This window comes from Cyclopterus lumpus, chromosome 9 (genome assembly GCF_009769545.1).
Source record: "Cyclopterus lumpus isolate fCycLum1 chromosome 9, fCycLum1.pri, whole genome shotgun sequence".
NCBI lineage: Eukaryota > Metazoa > Chordata > Actinopteri > Perciformes > Cyclopteridae > Cyclopterus > Cyclopterus lumpus.
In genome coordinates, this window is record NC_046974.1 from 3,927,180 (window position 1) to 3,939,679 (window position 12,500).

A 12,500-nucleotide genomic window follows, 5' to 3' on the forward strand; every position below is an offset into this window, starting at 1 on the left:
AAAATGGTTTTCACCCAAAATGTGTTCCCGGACACATTTTTTTCTAGACCCATGATGGTCTTTGGTTCCTTCACTCTTAAAATAATTATGTGCACAGTTTTGTACCTTTAACGTTTTTTGTTGTTGTTGTTGTTGTTGTTGTTGTTTCTTTCCGTTTTCCAATTTGGCTCTTATTTAAATGAGTTTTTTGTGTGTTTTTTTGCGGTTACGATTCAAATCTTATAGAGGACCCTCTCGCTTGGTTTAATGCTTAAAACATTATGAGGATGTTCTGGGACGTTGATGGAGCGACTGGATGGGAGATCCACTTTAAAATAAAAAGTGGCGTGGGGCGCTGAATTAGCGATAATGACTGTTGAAGGAAAGAAAGATGTCTGCAATTGTACACTAACAACTGTGCATTAACTGCTTTAACTTCATTTCCCTCCCACCTCTCTTTCATCTCCAATGATGCCTCCCATCTTCCTCCTTCCTCCTCTCACTACCTTTCCCTTTCCTCCGCAGCCATTTCTCTTGCCTGTCCTCTAAGTACATGCTGTCGGGGGTGCCGGCCGTGATGAGCACCCTGCTGGCCAACATCAACGCCTTCTACGCCCACCCGACCGCCTCCACCAACGTCTCCGCTCCGGCTAGATTCGCAGCCTCCAACTTCGGGGTGAGTGACCCCTCAGAAATGTTCCACGATTACAGGTGAAAACAACAGTAGCGGTGACGTTGCAATTGTTTGTTTGTTTGTTTGTTTGTTGGTCCGGAGGACGTTAAACACACAGACGGCGGTCAAAGCGTCTCTCTTTACTAATGAGTTCAACGTCTTCCTTCAAGCTGCTTTTACCCAAACAAAACGCTCTTTTCTTGATATGATTATGTGAGATTGTACAAATGGATTTCAGGTTTTAAAAAATAAATAGTAGTTGAGTTTCCCCACCGCCATCTAGTGAAGCTAACGCATCTTCTGAAGCTAACGCATCTTCTGTAGCTAATACATTACATTACATTACATTACATGTCATTTAGCTGACGCTTTTATCCAAAGCGACTTACAATAAGTGCATTAAACCATGAGTCCAAACTCAGAACAACAAGAATCAAGCAAGTACAATTTCTTCAATAACGTTAAACTACAAAGTACTATCAGTAAGAGACATTTAAGTGCTACTACAGCTCTACCTTCCCTATTCAAGGTATAGTCGAAAAAGATGTGTATTTAGTTTGCGACGGAAGGTGTAGAGACTTTCTGCTGTCCTGATGTCAATGGGGAGCTCGTTCCACCAATGAGGAGCCAGCACAGCAAACAGTCGTGACTTTGTTGAGTGTTTAGCTCGAAGTGGGTGTGTGGCTGAAGGAGAAGGCCGAGGAGAGAGCAGCAGGGGTTGATGTGTTGTCTGGTGTGATCCAAGTCTCAGTGAGAGCCAGGAAGTCCAGCGATTGCTTGATAGCGAAGCCAGAGATGAAGTCCGCCTTGCGGTTAGCTGACTGGCAAATCCAGAGCCCCCCTGTGACGAGATACTGGGTCTGTGTGGAGTGGGTGGGATAAATAAGAGAGGAGGGATTTTGGTGCATGTGTGACCGAGTCTGCAGTCTATAGTATCTATGAGTAGATGTGCACACAGGTATGGAAAGAAAACACATTATCACAGGGAAATGTTTAGACTCAGCCGCCCTCAGCCACCACCTCCGACTCCCACGAAAGACTCCTAGGTCTTTATCCTCCAAGTCTTGACTCCCACGAAAGACTCCTAGGTCTTTATCCTCCAAGTCTTGACTCCCACGAAAGACTCCTAGGTCTTTATCCTCCGAGTCTTGACTCCCATGAAAGACTCCTAGGTCTTTATCCTCCGAGTCTTGACTCCCACGAAAGACTCCTAGGTCTTTATCCTCCGAGTCTTGACTCCCACGAAAGACTTCTAGGTCTTTATCCTCCAAGTCTTCATACGAGGAGTCTTCCCTGATGCTTCAGCTGATGCTTCAAGCCCCCACCTGGTTTTATACCAGAGTTGGCAATAATTAGTTACAGCTGTGTCGAGCCCGCCCTCAGGTCATTGAAGGAATTGCCCACTTATCGATCGATACTGGTAAGAGTCGGCACTCAGGCAGGGATTCCTTGCTACCAGTGAAGTCTCAGTTTGCTAGAATGTGAAATTCTTGCCAAACTGATTAAGGACAAAGATCTGTTTACCTCAAGGTAAAAAGTAGAATATAGTTTAGTAGATTTGGATTACAGAGCAAATACTTAAATCCTAGCTGGTTTCGTTGACTTTTCAGTCACTTGTGTAAAAAAGCAAGAAATCGCAGCTCAAAATGTTCAGATTAGAAAGACAGTACAGACTAGCGTTCTAGTATAACTAAATACAGCAGATACAGTAGTAATATAGCAGAGACACCTCTTTAAAGAATATACTCAGCAAGATACAGGAAGTCCCAGAAGTCAGTGGACTCACAGCTCAGTCCACTGAAGCTAACGCATCTTCTGAAGCTAATGCATCCCGAGCTGACCCTTTGAAGCCTCGTAAAGGACCCGTCCCACATGAGAAGGATCTGTGCAGAGCCACTGGGTTTGTTTGTTTGTTTACACTTCTGACAATCTTTAAAAGAACGTGTCTGTTCTTCTGCAAGTGGACCAAATTCATCCGGCGGGGGGGGGGGGGGGGCTCTCAAACAGGAAATCATAGCCGAGTGGGGGACAATGACATTTAGAGGTCGGGGCTTAATGACTCCCGGGATTGTTGCCAGTTGCACTCAGACTCCGGTTGATGTACGAGCGACTTCATGTCTCGGGGTTCGGAGATGCAGACTTCTAACCTACAACTGTGTGTCGCTATATTTCTGGGTTTTTCCAGCTCGGTAACAAATTGATGTATTTTGTGTCCCCTTTAGATTTTTTTGCTGAATTGAGTCGTTTTCTATACGTTTCTGGGTAATGGAGAACAACGGGCAATGGTAATTAATGTGTGACTCAGCACGACGCGTCGCACACAGAGTGGATGACGCTAATTAACGACTACGCGACAGCTGAGTAATGTTTCGGGTGTTAATCGCTAACGGGGAGGGTCGATTCAGAGGGAATTCCCAGTGCTTTTGAGTAAAAAAATGACACAAAGGAAAAAGGACAGAATACAGATATTGAAATAATACGAGGCGTTAAAATGAACTGATGGTAAAGTTACGGGAAACACAGGAAGTTAGCGACTCGATGTGATTTTAGACGTTAAAAAAAACACTTAAAAAGAAGTAAAAAAACATTCAAAAAAGTAGCAAATAGCAACACAGATCAAAGTGGTGTTTAATCTTTATTTATGTAAATTAATGGAGAGTTTCACGTGTGGAGTCATTTCTGTAAACGTGGAGTATTAGCTGACATCATATCGTGTTTGTCATGTTTAATGGCGTCTGAACAGACAGAGTGTGATCTTCTTTCAAACCATTGGCATCAATCATCCGTCCATCTCTGTGTGTGTGTGTGTGTGTGTGTGTGTGTGTGTGTTACTTGAACACACGCACACACACATGCTTCATTATTATGTATCTGGAAATTATTGTTTTATCACTGAAGGTTTGTGTTCATTCTTTGAGCAAAAAGGTTCTTTGTGGCAATTACAAGTCATTTCTGTTTTTTCGTCAATGATTTCTTATTTATCTAGACACCAAACACACACACACACACACACACACACACACACACACACACACACAGCAGGGAGGCTGTTTGTTATTTGATCAACTGCAGTCCCTTTCTTACCTCTGTCTCTCTCTTCCTCTCTCTCTGTGTCTCTCTCTCCTTCCGTCTATCCCTCTCTCTCTCTCTCTATCTCTCTCCCCCCCTCTTTCTGTTTCCCCTGTCTCTCTCTCTCTCTCTCCTTCCGTCTATCCCTCTCTCTCTCTCTGTCTCTCTGTCTCTGTCCCCCTCTCTCGTTCTCTATCTCTTCCCCCCCCCTCTCTCTCACCCTCACTCTCTCTCTATCTCTCCCCCCCTCTCTCTCTCTCTCACCCTCTCTCTCTCTATCTCCCCCCCCCCCTCTCTCTCTCTCTCTCTCTCTCTCTCTCTCTCTCTCCCCCCCCCACCCCCTTCTGGTGCAGCAGTTTTTCCTCCCAGACAGACCAAGACAAACCACGCACATTTGTTCCTCTCCTTCTTTTATCTTGTTCTTTATTGCCTATCTTTTAGTTTTTCTTTTTCTTAATAATAACGAGCCGAGCCGGTTACCGAGCATGTTGCCACGGCAACACTGTGACAACTAATTAGCTAAATGCTTCACCCCCCTCCCTCCCTTCCTCCCTCCCTTCCTCTCTTCCTCCCGTCTGTGTCCGCGTGTGAAACATGGTCGTCGTATCGATCCGTCCCTCCTCTCATCTGCTCCTCGTGAATCATCGCTGAGATCATGTCATCAGCTGTGTGTGTGTGTGTGTGTGTGTGTGTGTGTGTGTGTGTGTGTGTGTGTGTCTCTCTCTCTTTGGAGGGCAAGGAGGCTGTTGATGCAACTGTGATTTATATGTGGGAACAAACATTCCTCTCTGGATTCTTTTTGTTTATTTGTTTATTTTATTTTTGTTTCTTCTCTGTTTATTTTATACATACATTACATCATATCCTTTAGCCGCTATAGACCTTCACACCTGAGAGCTCCCTCGTTGTCGGCCTCAAGCTTCAGCAGTAATCTTCTTTTTTTCTTTTTAAAGCAGCAATAAAAGCTTTCTTTCTAATATTTCCTTAAATGCTTGAAATGAGCAAAGCCTGCTCTTTAAAAGGCGAAACACTCAAATAGCATTGAAGGATTTTGGTAGCAGAGCGGGTTGTGGAATAAAGGTCATTGAAGTTCACATGAAACACTTCGGCCCATTTTGAGAGAGGCGTAGAAGAGGCGTAGAAGAGGCGTAGAAGAGAGGCGTAGAAGAGAGGCGTAGAAGAGAGGCGCAGAAGAGAGGCGTAGAAGAGAGGTGCAGAAGAGAGGCGTAGAAGAGGCGTAGAAGAGAGGCGTAGAAGAGAGGCGTAGAAGAGAGGCGTAGAAGAGAGGCGCAGAAGAGAGGCGTAGAAGAGAGGCATAGAAGAGAGGCGCAGAAGAGAGGCGTAGAAGAGAGGCGTAGAAGAGGCGTAGAAGAGAGGCGTAGAAGAGAGGCGTAGAAGAGAGGCGTAGAAGAGGCGTAGAAGAGAGGCGTAGAAGAGGCGTAGAAGAGAGGTGTAGAAGAGAGGTGTAGAAGAGAGGCGTAGAAGAGAGGCGCAGAAGAGAGGCGCAGAAGAGAGGCATAGAAGAGAGGTGTAGAAGAGAGGCATAGAAGAGAGGCGCAGAAGAGAGGTGTAGAAGAGAGGCATAGAAGAGAGGCGCAGAAGAGAGGTGCAGAAGAGAGGCGCAGAAGAGAGGCGCAGAAGAGAGGCGCAGAAGAGAGGCGTAGAAGAGAGGTGTAGAAGAGAGGCATAGAAGAGAGGCGCAGAAGAGAGGTGCAGAAGAGAGGTACAGAAGAGAGGCGCAGAAGAGAGGCATAGAAGAGAGGCGCAGAAGAGAGGTGTAGAAGAGAGGCGTAGAAGAGAGGCGTAGAAGAGAGGCGCAGAAGAGAGGCGCAGAAGAGAGGTGTAGAAGAGAGGCGTAGAAGAGAGGCGTAGAAGAGAGGCATAGAAGAGAGGCGCAGAAGAGAGGCGTAGAAGAGAGGCATAGAAGAGAGGCGCAGAAGAGAGGCGTAGAAGAGAGGCGTAGAAGAGGCGTAGAAGAGAGGCGTAGAAGAGAGGCGTAGAAGAGAGGCGTAGAAGAGGCGTAGAAGAGAGGCGTAGAAGAGGCGTAGAAGAGAGGTGTAGAAGAGAGGCGTAGAAGAGAGGCGCAGAAGAGAGGCGCAGAAGAGAGGCATAGAAGAGAGGTGTAGAAGAGAGGCATAGAAGAGAGGCGCAGAAGAGAGGTGTAGAAGAGAGGCATAGAAGAGAGGCGCAGAAGAGAGGTGCAGAAGAGAGGCGCAGAAGAGAGGCGCAGAAGAGAGGCGCAGAAGAGAGGCGTAGAAGAGAGGTGTAGAAGAGAGGCATAGAAGAGAGGCGCAGAAGAGAGGTGCAGAAGAGAGGTACAGAAGAGAGGCGCAGAAGAGAGGCATAGAAGAGAGGCGCAGAAGAGAGGTGTAGAAGAGAGGCGTAGAAGAGAGGCGTAGAAGAGAGGCGCAGAAGAGAGGCGCAGAAGAGAGGTGTAGAAGAGAGGCGTAGAAGAGAGGCGTAGAAGAGAGGCGCAGAAGAGAGGCGCAGAAGAGAGGTGTAGAAGAGAGGCGTAGAAGAGGCGTAGAAGAGAGGTGCAGAAGAGAGGTGCAGAAGAGAGGTGTAGAAGAGAGGTGTAGAAGAGGCGTAGAAGAGAGGTGTAGAAGAGAGGTGTAGAAGAGAGGCGTAGAAGAGGCGCAGAAGAGAGGCGTAGAAGAGGCGTAGAAGAGGCGTAGAAGAGAGGCGTAGAAGAGGCGTAGAAGAGAGGTGTAGAAGAGAGGTGTAGAAGAGAGGTGTAGAAGAGAGGCGTAGAAGAGAGGCGTAGAAGAGAGGCGTAGAAGAGGCGTAGAAGAGAGGTGTAGAAGAGGCGTAGAAGAGAGGTGTAGAAGAGAGGTGTAGAAGAGAGGCGTAGAAGAGAGGTGTAGAAGAGGCGTAGAAGAGAGGTGTAGAAGAGAGGTGTAGAAGAGAGGCGTAGAAGAGAGGCGTAGAAGAGAGGTGTAGAAGAGGCGTAGAAGAGAGGCGTAGAAGAGAGGCATAGAAGAGAGGCGCAGAAGAGAGGCGTAGAAGAGAGGCGTAGAAGAGGCGTAGAAGAGAGGCGTAGAAGAGAGGTGTAGAAGAGAGGCGTAGAAGAGAGGCGCAGAAGAGAGGCGCAGAAGAGAGGCGTAGAAGAGAGGCATAGAACAGAGGCATAGAAGAGAGGCGCAGAAGAGAGGTGCAGAAGAGAGGCATAGAAGAGAGGTGTAGAAGAGAGGCATAGAAGAGAGGCGCAGAAGAGAGGTGTAGAAGAGAGGCATAGAAGAGAGGCGCAGAAGAGAGGTGCAGAAGAGAGGCGTAGAAGAGGCGTAGAAGAGAGGCGTAGAAGAGGCGTAGAAGAGAGGCGTAGAAGAGAGGCATAGAAGAGAGGCGCAGAAGAGAGGCGTAGAAGAGAGGCGTAGAAGAGGCGTAGAAGAGAGGCGTAGAAGAGGCGTAGAAGAGAGGCGTAGAAGAGGCGTAGAAGAGAGGTGTAGAAGAGAGGCGTAGAAGAGAGGCGCAGAAGAGAGGCGCAGAAGAGAGGCATAGAAGAGAGGTGTAGAAGAGAGGCATAGAAGAGAGGCGCAGAAGAGAGGTGTAGAAGAGAGGCATAGAAGAGAGGCGCAGAAGAGAGGTGCAGAAGAGAGGCGCAGAAGAGAGGCGCAGAAGAGAGGCGCAGAAGAGAGGCATAGAAGAGAGGTGTAGAAGAGAGGCATAGAAGAGAGGCGCAGAAGAGAGGTACAGAAGAGAGGCGCAGAAGAGAGGCATAGAAGAGAGGCGCAGAAGAGAGGTGTAGAAGAGAGGCGTAGAAGAGAGGCGTAGAAGAGAGGCGCAGAAGAGAGGCGCAGAAGAGAGGTGTAGAAGAGAGGCGTAGAAGAGGCGTAGAAGAGAGGTGCAGAAGAGAGGTGCAGAAGAGAGGTGTAGAAGAGAGGTGTAGAAGAGGCGTAGAAGAGAGGTGTAGAAGAGAGGTGTAGAAGAGAGGCGTAGAAGAGGCGCAGAAGAGAGGCGTAGAAGAGGCGTAGAAGAGGCGTAGAAGAGAGGCGTAGAAGAGGTGTAGAAGAGAGGTGTAGAAGAGAGGTGTAGAAGAGAGGTGTAGAAGAGAGGCGTAGAAGAGAGGCGTAGAAGAGAGGCGTAGAAGAGGCGTAGAAGAGAGGTGTAGAAGAGAGGTGTAGAAGAGAGGCGTAGAAGAGAGGTGTAGAAGAGGCGTAGAAGAGAGGTGTAGAAGAGAGGCGCAGAAGAGAGGCATAGAAGAGAGGCGCAGAAGAGAGGTGTAGAAGAGAGGCGTAGAAGAGAGGCGTAGAAGAGAGGTGTAGAAGATGCAGTAAATGTGCTTTAATAACAAAACCACCTGCCTTTTCCTGGTTTGTATGTTGCCCAATATGACCCTTTTTGTTTTGTCACGGGTCCCATAGTGTCACATCCCCTCGAGAGGAGGTGACATGCAACATGTAACTGAAATGTTTTTGAAGAAGATTACCAAGCCTGTCTTTAAAGGAGATTAAACGTAGGGTTGCCTCTTCCTTCTCCTCTTCTCCTGGACACCAGCTCCTCCAGGAACGGAGCAATGCTGTTTTCCTCCCTAGATAACGTGATGCTGTCCGGCCTTTATTAGCTGGTGGGGATTCTGCACCTGCTCCTCCAGGACGACTGAGAGGCTTTTTGCTTCTGAACCCAGCAGACGGAGGAAAAAATACGTTGATTAGGTCGCAAAGGTCACAAAGGACGTGATGTAGGTAAAGGGGCTGGAGAAAAGGGACAGAAAGACCTTAAAAAACAACAACAGCAATAAATGTGTACTTATTTCAAATTGAACTCGCCAATAATAGCTTTTTGATGAATCGAAAAAACCCCAAAAATACAAAAGAAAACTTTCCTGGAGGTTTAATTTAATGGTGATGAAAACAGAGAATAATGAACCCGATTTCAGACTTTGATAACCTGAGTGTGAAGTGAAGCCTCTGGCGTGTCGTGTTCATTGCTCACAGTTTAAAAAGGACATTTGTCACACGTCCAAAGCAAAATGTTTTTTTACAATGACATTAAATGTGTCACAGCAGCCGAGGAGGACAGGGATGTTCAGACTGACCAGGTAACGAGGAGACCTGAGCCAATTACGCGTGTGTGTGTGTGTGTGTGTGTGTGTGTGTGTGTGTGTGTGTGTGTGTGTGTGTGTGTGAGAGAGAGAGAGAGAGAGAGTGATGAGGAGGAGGAAGGCCTTGCTTTGGGGAAGGCTTTGGTGACAATGTGTTGTTTTTCTTAAAGGTCAAAACTGATCTCTGATCCTTGTTACTGCATTTTTTTGGTCAGATGTTTGTGTGTGTGTGTGTGTGTGTGTGTGTGTGTGTGTGTGTGTGTGTTCCTGGGTTTCAAAACGTGGAGAGAGAGGACCGTTTTTAGCAATTGAGGACTTCTCACCTCTTCAAAGGGCTGTTTGATAGGGGAGGTTTAAGGTCAGGTCGCGATGACATATTTAATATTATATATAGTTTATTGTTGTTGATAGTGGAGGTTTAAGGTCAGGTAATATATAATATATAATATTATATATAGTTTATTGTTGTCAACAAACCCCATGAAAAGAGCAAACCTCACTGTGGCTAACTTCTCATATACAGTCTCTGGTCTGCTGTAGGTTTGGAGCTCTATAACTTCCATCTTTCACAGGTATTATTGACAATAAAGAACGTGGACTATTACCAGCTTTGTCCTTGAAGCTCAGGGACGGGGACGTTTGGGGGATTTCGTGACTCGCCGACAGACACAAACAAAACAAGAGTTGAAAGAGTCCTTTTCAAGAGTGTTCTGGCGGTCGTGTTGATCGGTCCCTTTTTCGCCAGCTGAAGTTGGCCATTGTTCAGACTTTCATCCCAAAGATTAAAGACAAAAGGGAAACCCTTCCAATATACTAACAATGCACAAAATAATTGCTGCTTCAGGTGACAGAGCTCCGAACAAACGGCTCTACTCGAGCAAATTCTGTCAAAAAACACAAAATAAAAGTCCTATTAAGTCCTTTTTCTATTGTTAAAGTTACTTCTGCTCTCATATTTATCATTATTCATTCATCATCATATTTCTCGCACTATGAAGACGTGCTTTTTCATAAAATATTTGCAAATCAGAGGTTTCAGATATATTTTTTTATTCGTGCATCGTCAACATTTTTGTCTCAATAAGTGGATTATTGTGAAGACTTTGGGTTTGATTCCCCCCCCAACTGGGCGACTTTTGAATAAGTCGAACTGTGTAATAAAATGGCATCCGTATAGATTCAATTTGAGCTGCTTTTGGTGAAAATATTATAAAACAATATTACCAAACAAGCTGCCGTGTCACGGTCCAAAAACACTGATTCTCACTCAGTATATTCGTTGTATTCAGTGGTCGTTGCTGCTTAACTGAATATGTTGTGTATTTAGTTGTCGAACTGTACTCTATGTAGGTCGCAATAGCATATGCAGTATTTATAACAGCTTTTTTTTCTTCTTTTTTTTGGGGAGAAGAAAAGAGAATCACGTTACCGACGGGGGGGGGGGGGGGGGGGGGGGGGGGGGGGGGGAGACACTACGTCCTGATTAACGTAACATTTTATTTTTAAAACGCTGGTTTCTGTGGTCCACAAAAAGGAGCTTTTCATCATTTATTGTCGTAAAGTAGCAAAACGTGTGCTGGTGTTCCTGAAATGATCTCATTCTAAAGGCGGTTTTCAGTCCCTCTGTTCTCACTCACACACACACACACACACTAACGCACACACCTGCCCTCGTGTCGTGTTCATGGTGTTTACCTTCGCTAATAATAAACACGTCGCGCAGACTTCAAATAGCTCATGTCAAGTTCTCTTTCTTTTCTTCCACCAGAGGGATCGCTTCGTGAAGCTCTTGGACCAGCTGCACAACTCCCTGCGTATCGACCTCTCCATGTACAGAGTGAGTCTGTTGCCTTCAGCTGGTCCCTTGCCTTTACACACACACACACACACACACACACACACACACACACACACACACACACACATCTGTAGCTCATTCATGCACATGCACAATTAAAAAAGGCAAACAACGACCACGATTGAATAAGGCAATAAATACAAAAAAAACTGACTTGTTTTGTGTGTGTGTGTGTGTGTGTGTGTGTGTGTGTGTGTGCGCGCGTGTGTGTGTGTGTGTGTGTGTGTGTGCGCGTGTCTACAGAACAACTTCCCGGCCAGCAGCAAGCCCCGCCTCCATGACCTCAAGTCAACGGTGGATCTTCTCACCAGCATCACCTTCTTCAGGATGAAGGTAGAAAACTAAATATCAGCGCGTAAATCCCACATTAATGAAATCAGATACACACAACACAACACACACACACAACACAACACTACACACACACAACACAACACAACACAACACACACACAACACAACACACTGGACTGATAATGCTCAATGTGTGTTCTTATGTTAAAGACGGAAGTTATTTTTATATATTACTGATTTATGTTAACAAAAATGTTTGATCAACATCTCTAACAGTAAGACTTGACTTGCATTCATTTATTTTATTATTTATTTATTTTATTATTTCATCATTTATTTATTATTTAATTTATTATTTTGATTTTGATTTAATTTGAATAAATGTTGTTATCTTATTTTTCTTTTTTAATTTAATTACATTTTTAAATTTATTTTAAATTTAATGCCAACTTCTAACTGCGTTTCGTTGTCGTTCCGGTTGTTCTGTTTTTATTTGTGTTGTCCCGTTTTGGTTTCCACGTCATTGAAAACGATTCCACCAGATTCAAATGAAAGTTAAATTAAAAAAAACGATGAAATCCAACGGCGAAGATAATCATAGCGAAGACAATAATAAACTTTCACACTCACATAACCATAAGTCTCCACTCAAAATTGCCAAGATTTGCATAATTGTCGGTCAATTCTGGTCCTTGTGAAGACTTTAAAAGCAGTAGAACAGCGAGAGGAAACACACACACACACACACACACAATGTTGCATTTTTTTTTTTCAAAAGCCAAAATCCAGGTGGCGATCGTGACATCTGGTCACGAAGGCGTTCTCACGGCTGATCAATCATCACGTCTTTCGTTATCGACTCCGTAAACGTTGCCGGTTCATTAGGTTTAAAAAGGTTATATATGGTGGACATAATATCTCCCTCAGAGCCATTTATTCATAGCACGCGGACAATTTGCAGCCTAATGATCCTTATGATCACTTATTAATCAAAGAACATGGATATATGGACTCGTGGGTCTGAAGAAATGATAACGTTTAAGTTATTTTGAATACACGGAGGCATCGAGAGGCCCTGATTGGACGACAGCCAGCAAACCGACCAATGGACGAGCTTCCTGTCAGTCCGTGTAACGACACGTCGACTCCTTCTCGCTTACAGTCACGAGAGTTTATATTCCAGGAGAATGTGATAAAAAAAATAACCTATATATGCATCGTACTTTATGGCTCACCGAGTGTCCATGTGGTCTTATGCCTCGTGCAGGTCTTGGAGCTGCAGAGTCCCCCCAGGGCCGCCAACGTGGTGCGGGACTGCGTGAAGGCCTGCCTGAACTCCACCTACGAGTACATCTTCAACAACTGTCTGGAGCTCTTCAACCGGCAGTTCCAACCCGCCGCCCCGCCGGTGAGGAGACGCCCTGGAGGACCTGAACGCCTCATGGCATCAAAGACTCTTAGGATCCTGGAGGAGGATCACAAGACTCTTAGGATCCTGGAGGAGGATCAAAATACTCTTAGGATCCTGGAGGAGGATCACAAGACTCTTAGGATCCTGGAGGAGGATCACAAGACTCTTAGGATCCT

At 45.6% G+C, this 12,500-nt stretch overlaps 1 protein-coding gene across 1 annotated transcript in view; it reads left to right on the forward strand.

Moving 5' to 3' along the window:
- LOC117736011 (protein unc-13 homolog B-like) overlaps positions 1-12,500 on the forward strand; it is a 150,421-nt gene that overhangs the window by 109,162 nt on the left and 28,759 nt on the right. Inside the window, exons 21-24 of the mRNA XM_034540985.1 lie at positions 505-655; positions 10,531-10,599; positions 10,864-10,953; positions 12,181-12,309. Coding sequence (XP_034396876.1) covers positions 505-655; positions 10,531-10,599; positions 10,864-10,953; positions 12,181-12,309 — 439 coding nt within the window. The remainder of the gene's footprint in view (positions 1-504; positions 656-10,530; positions 10,600-10,863; positions 10,954-12,180; positions 12,310-12,500) is intronic.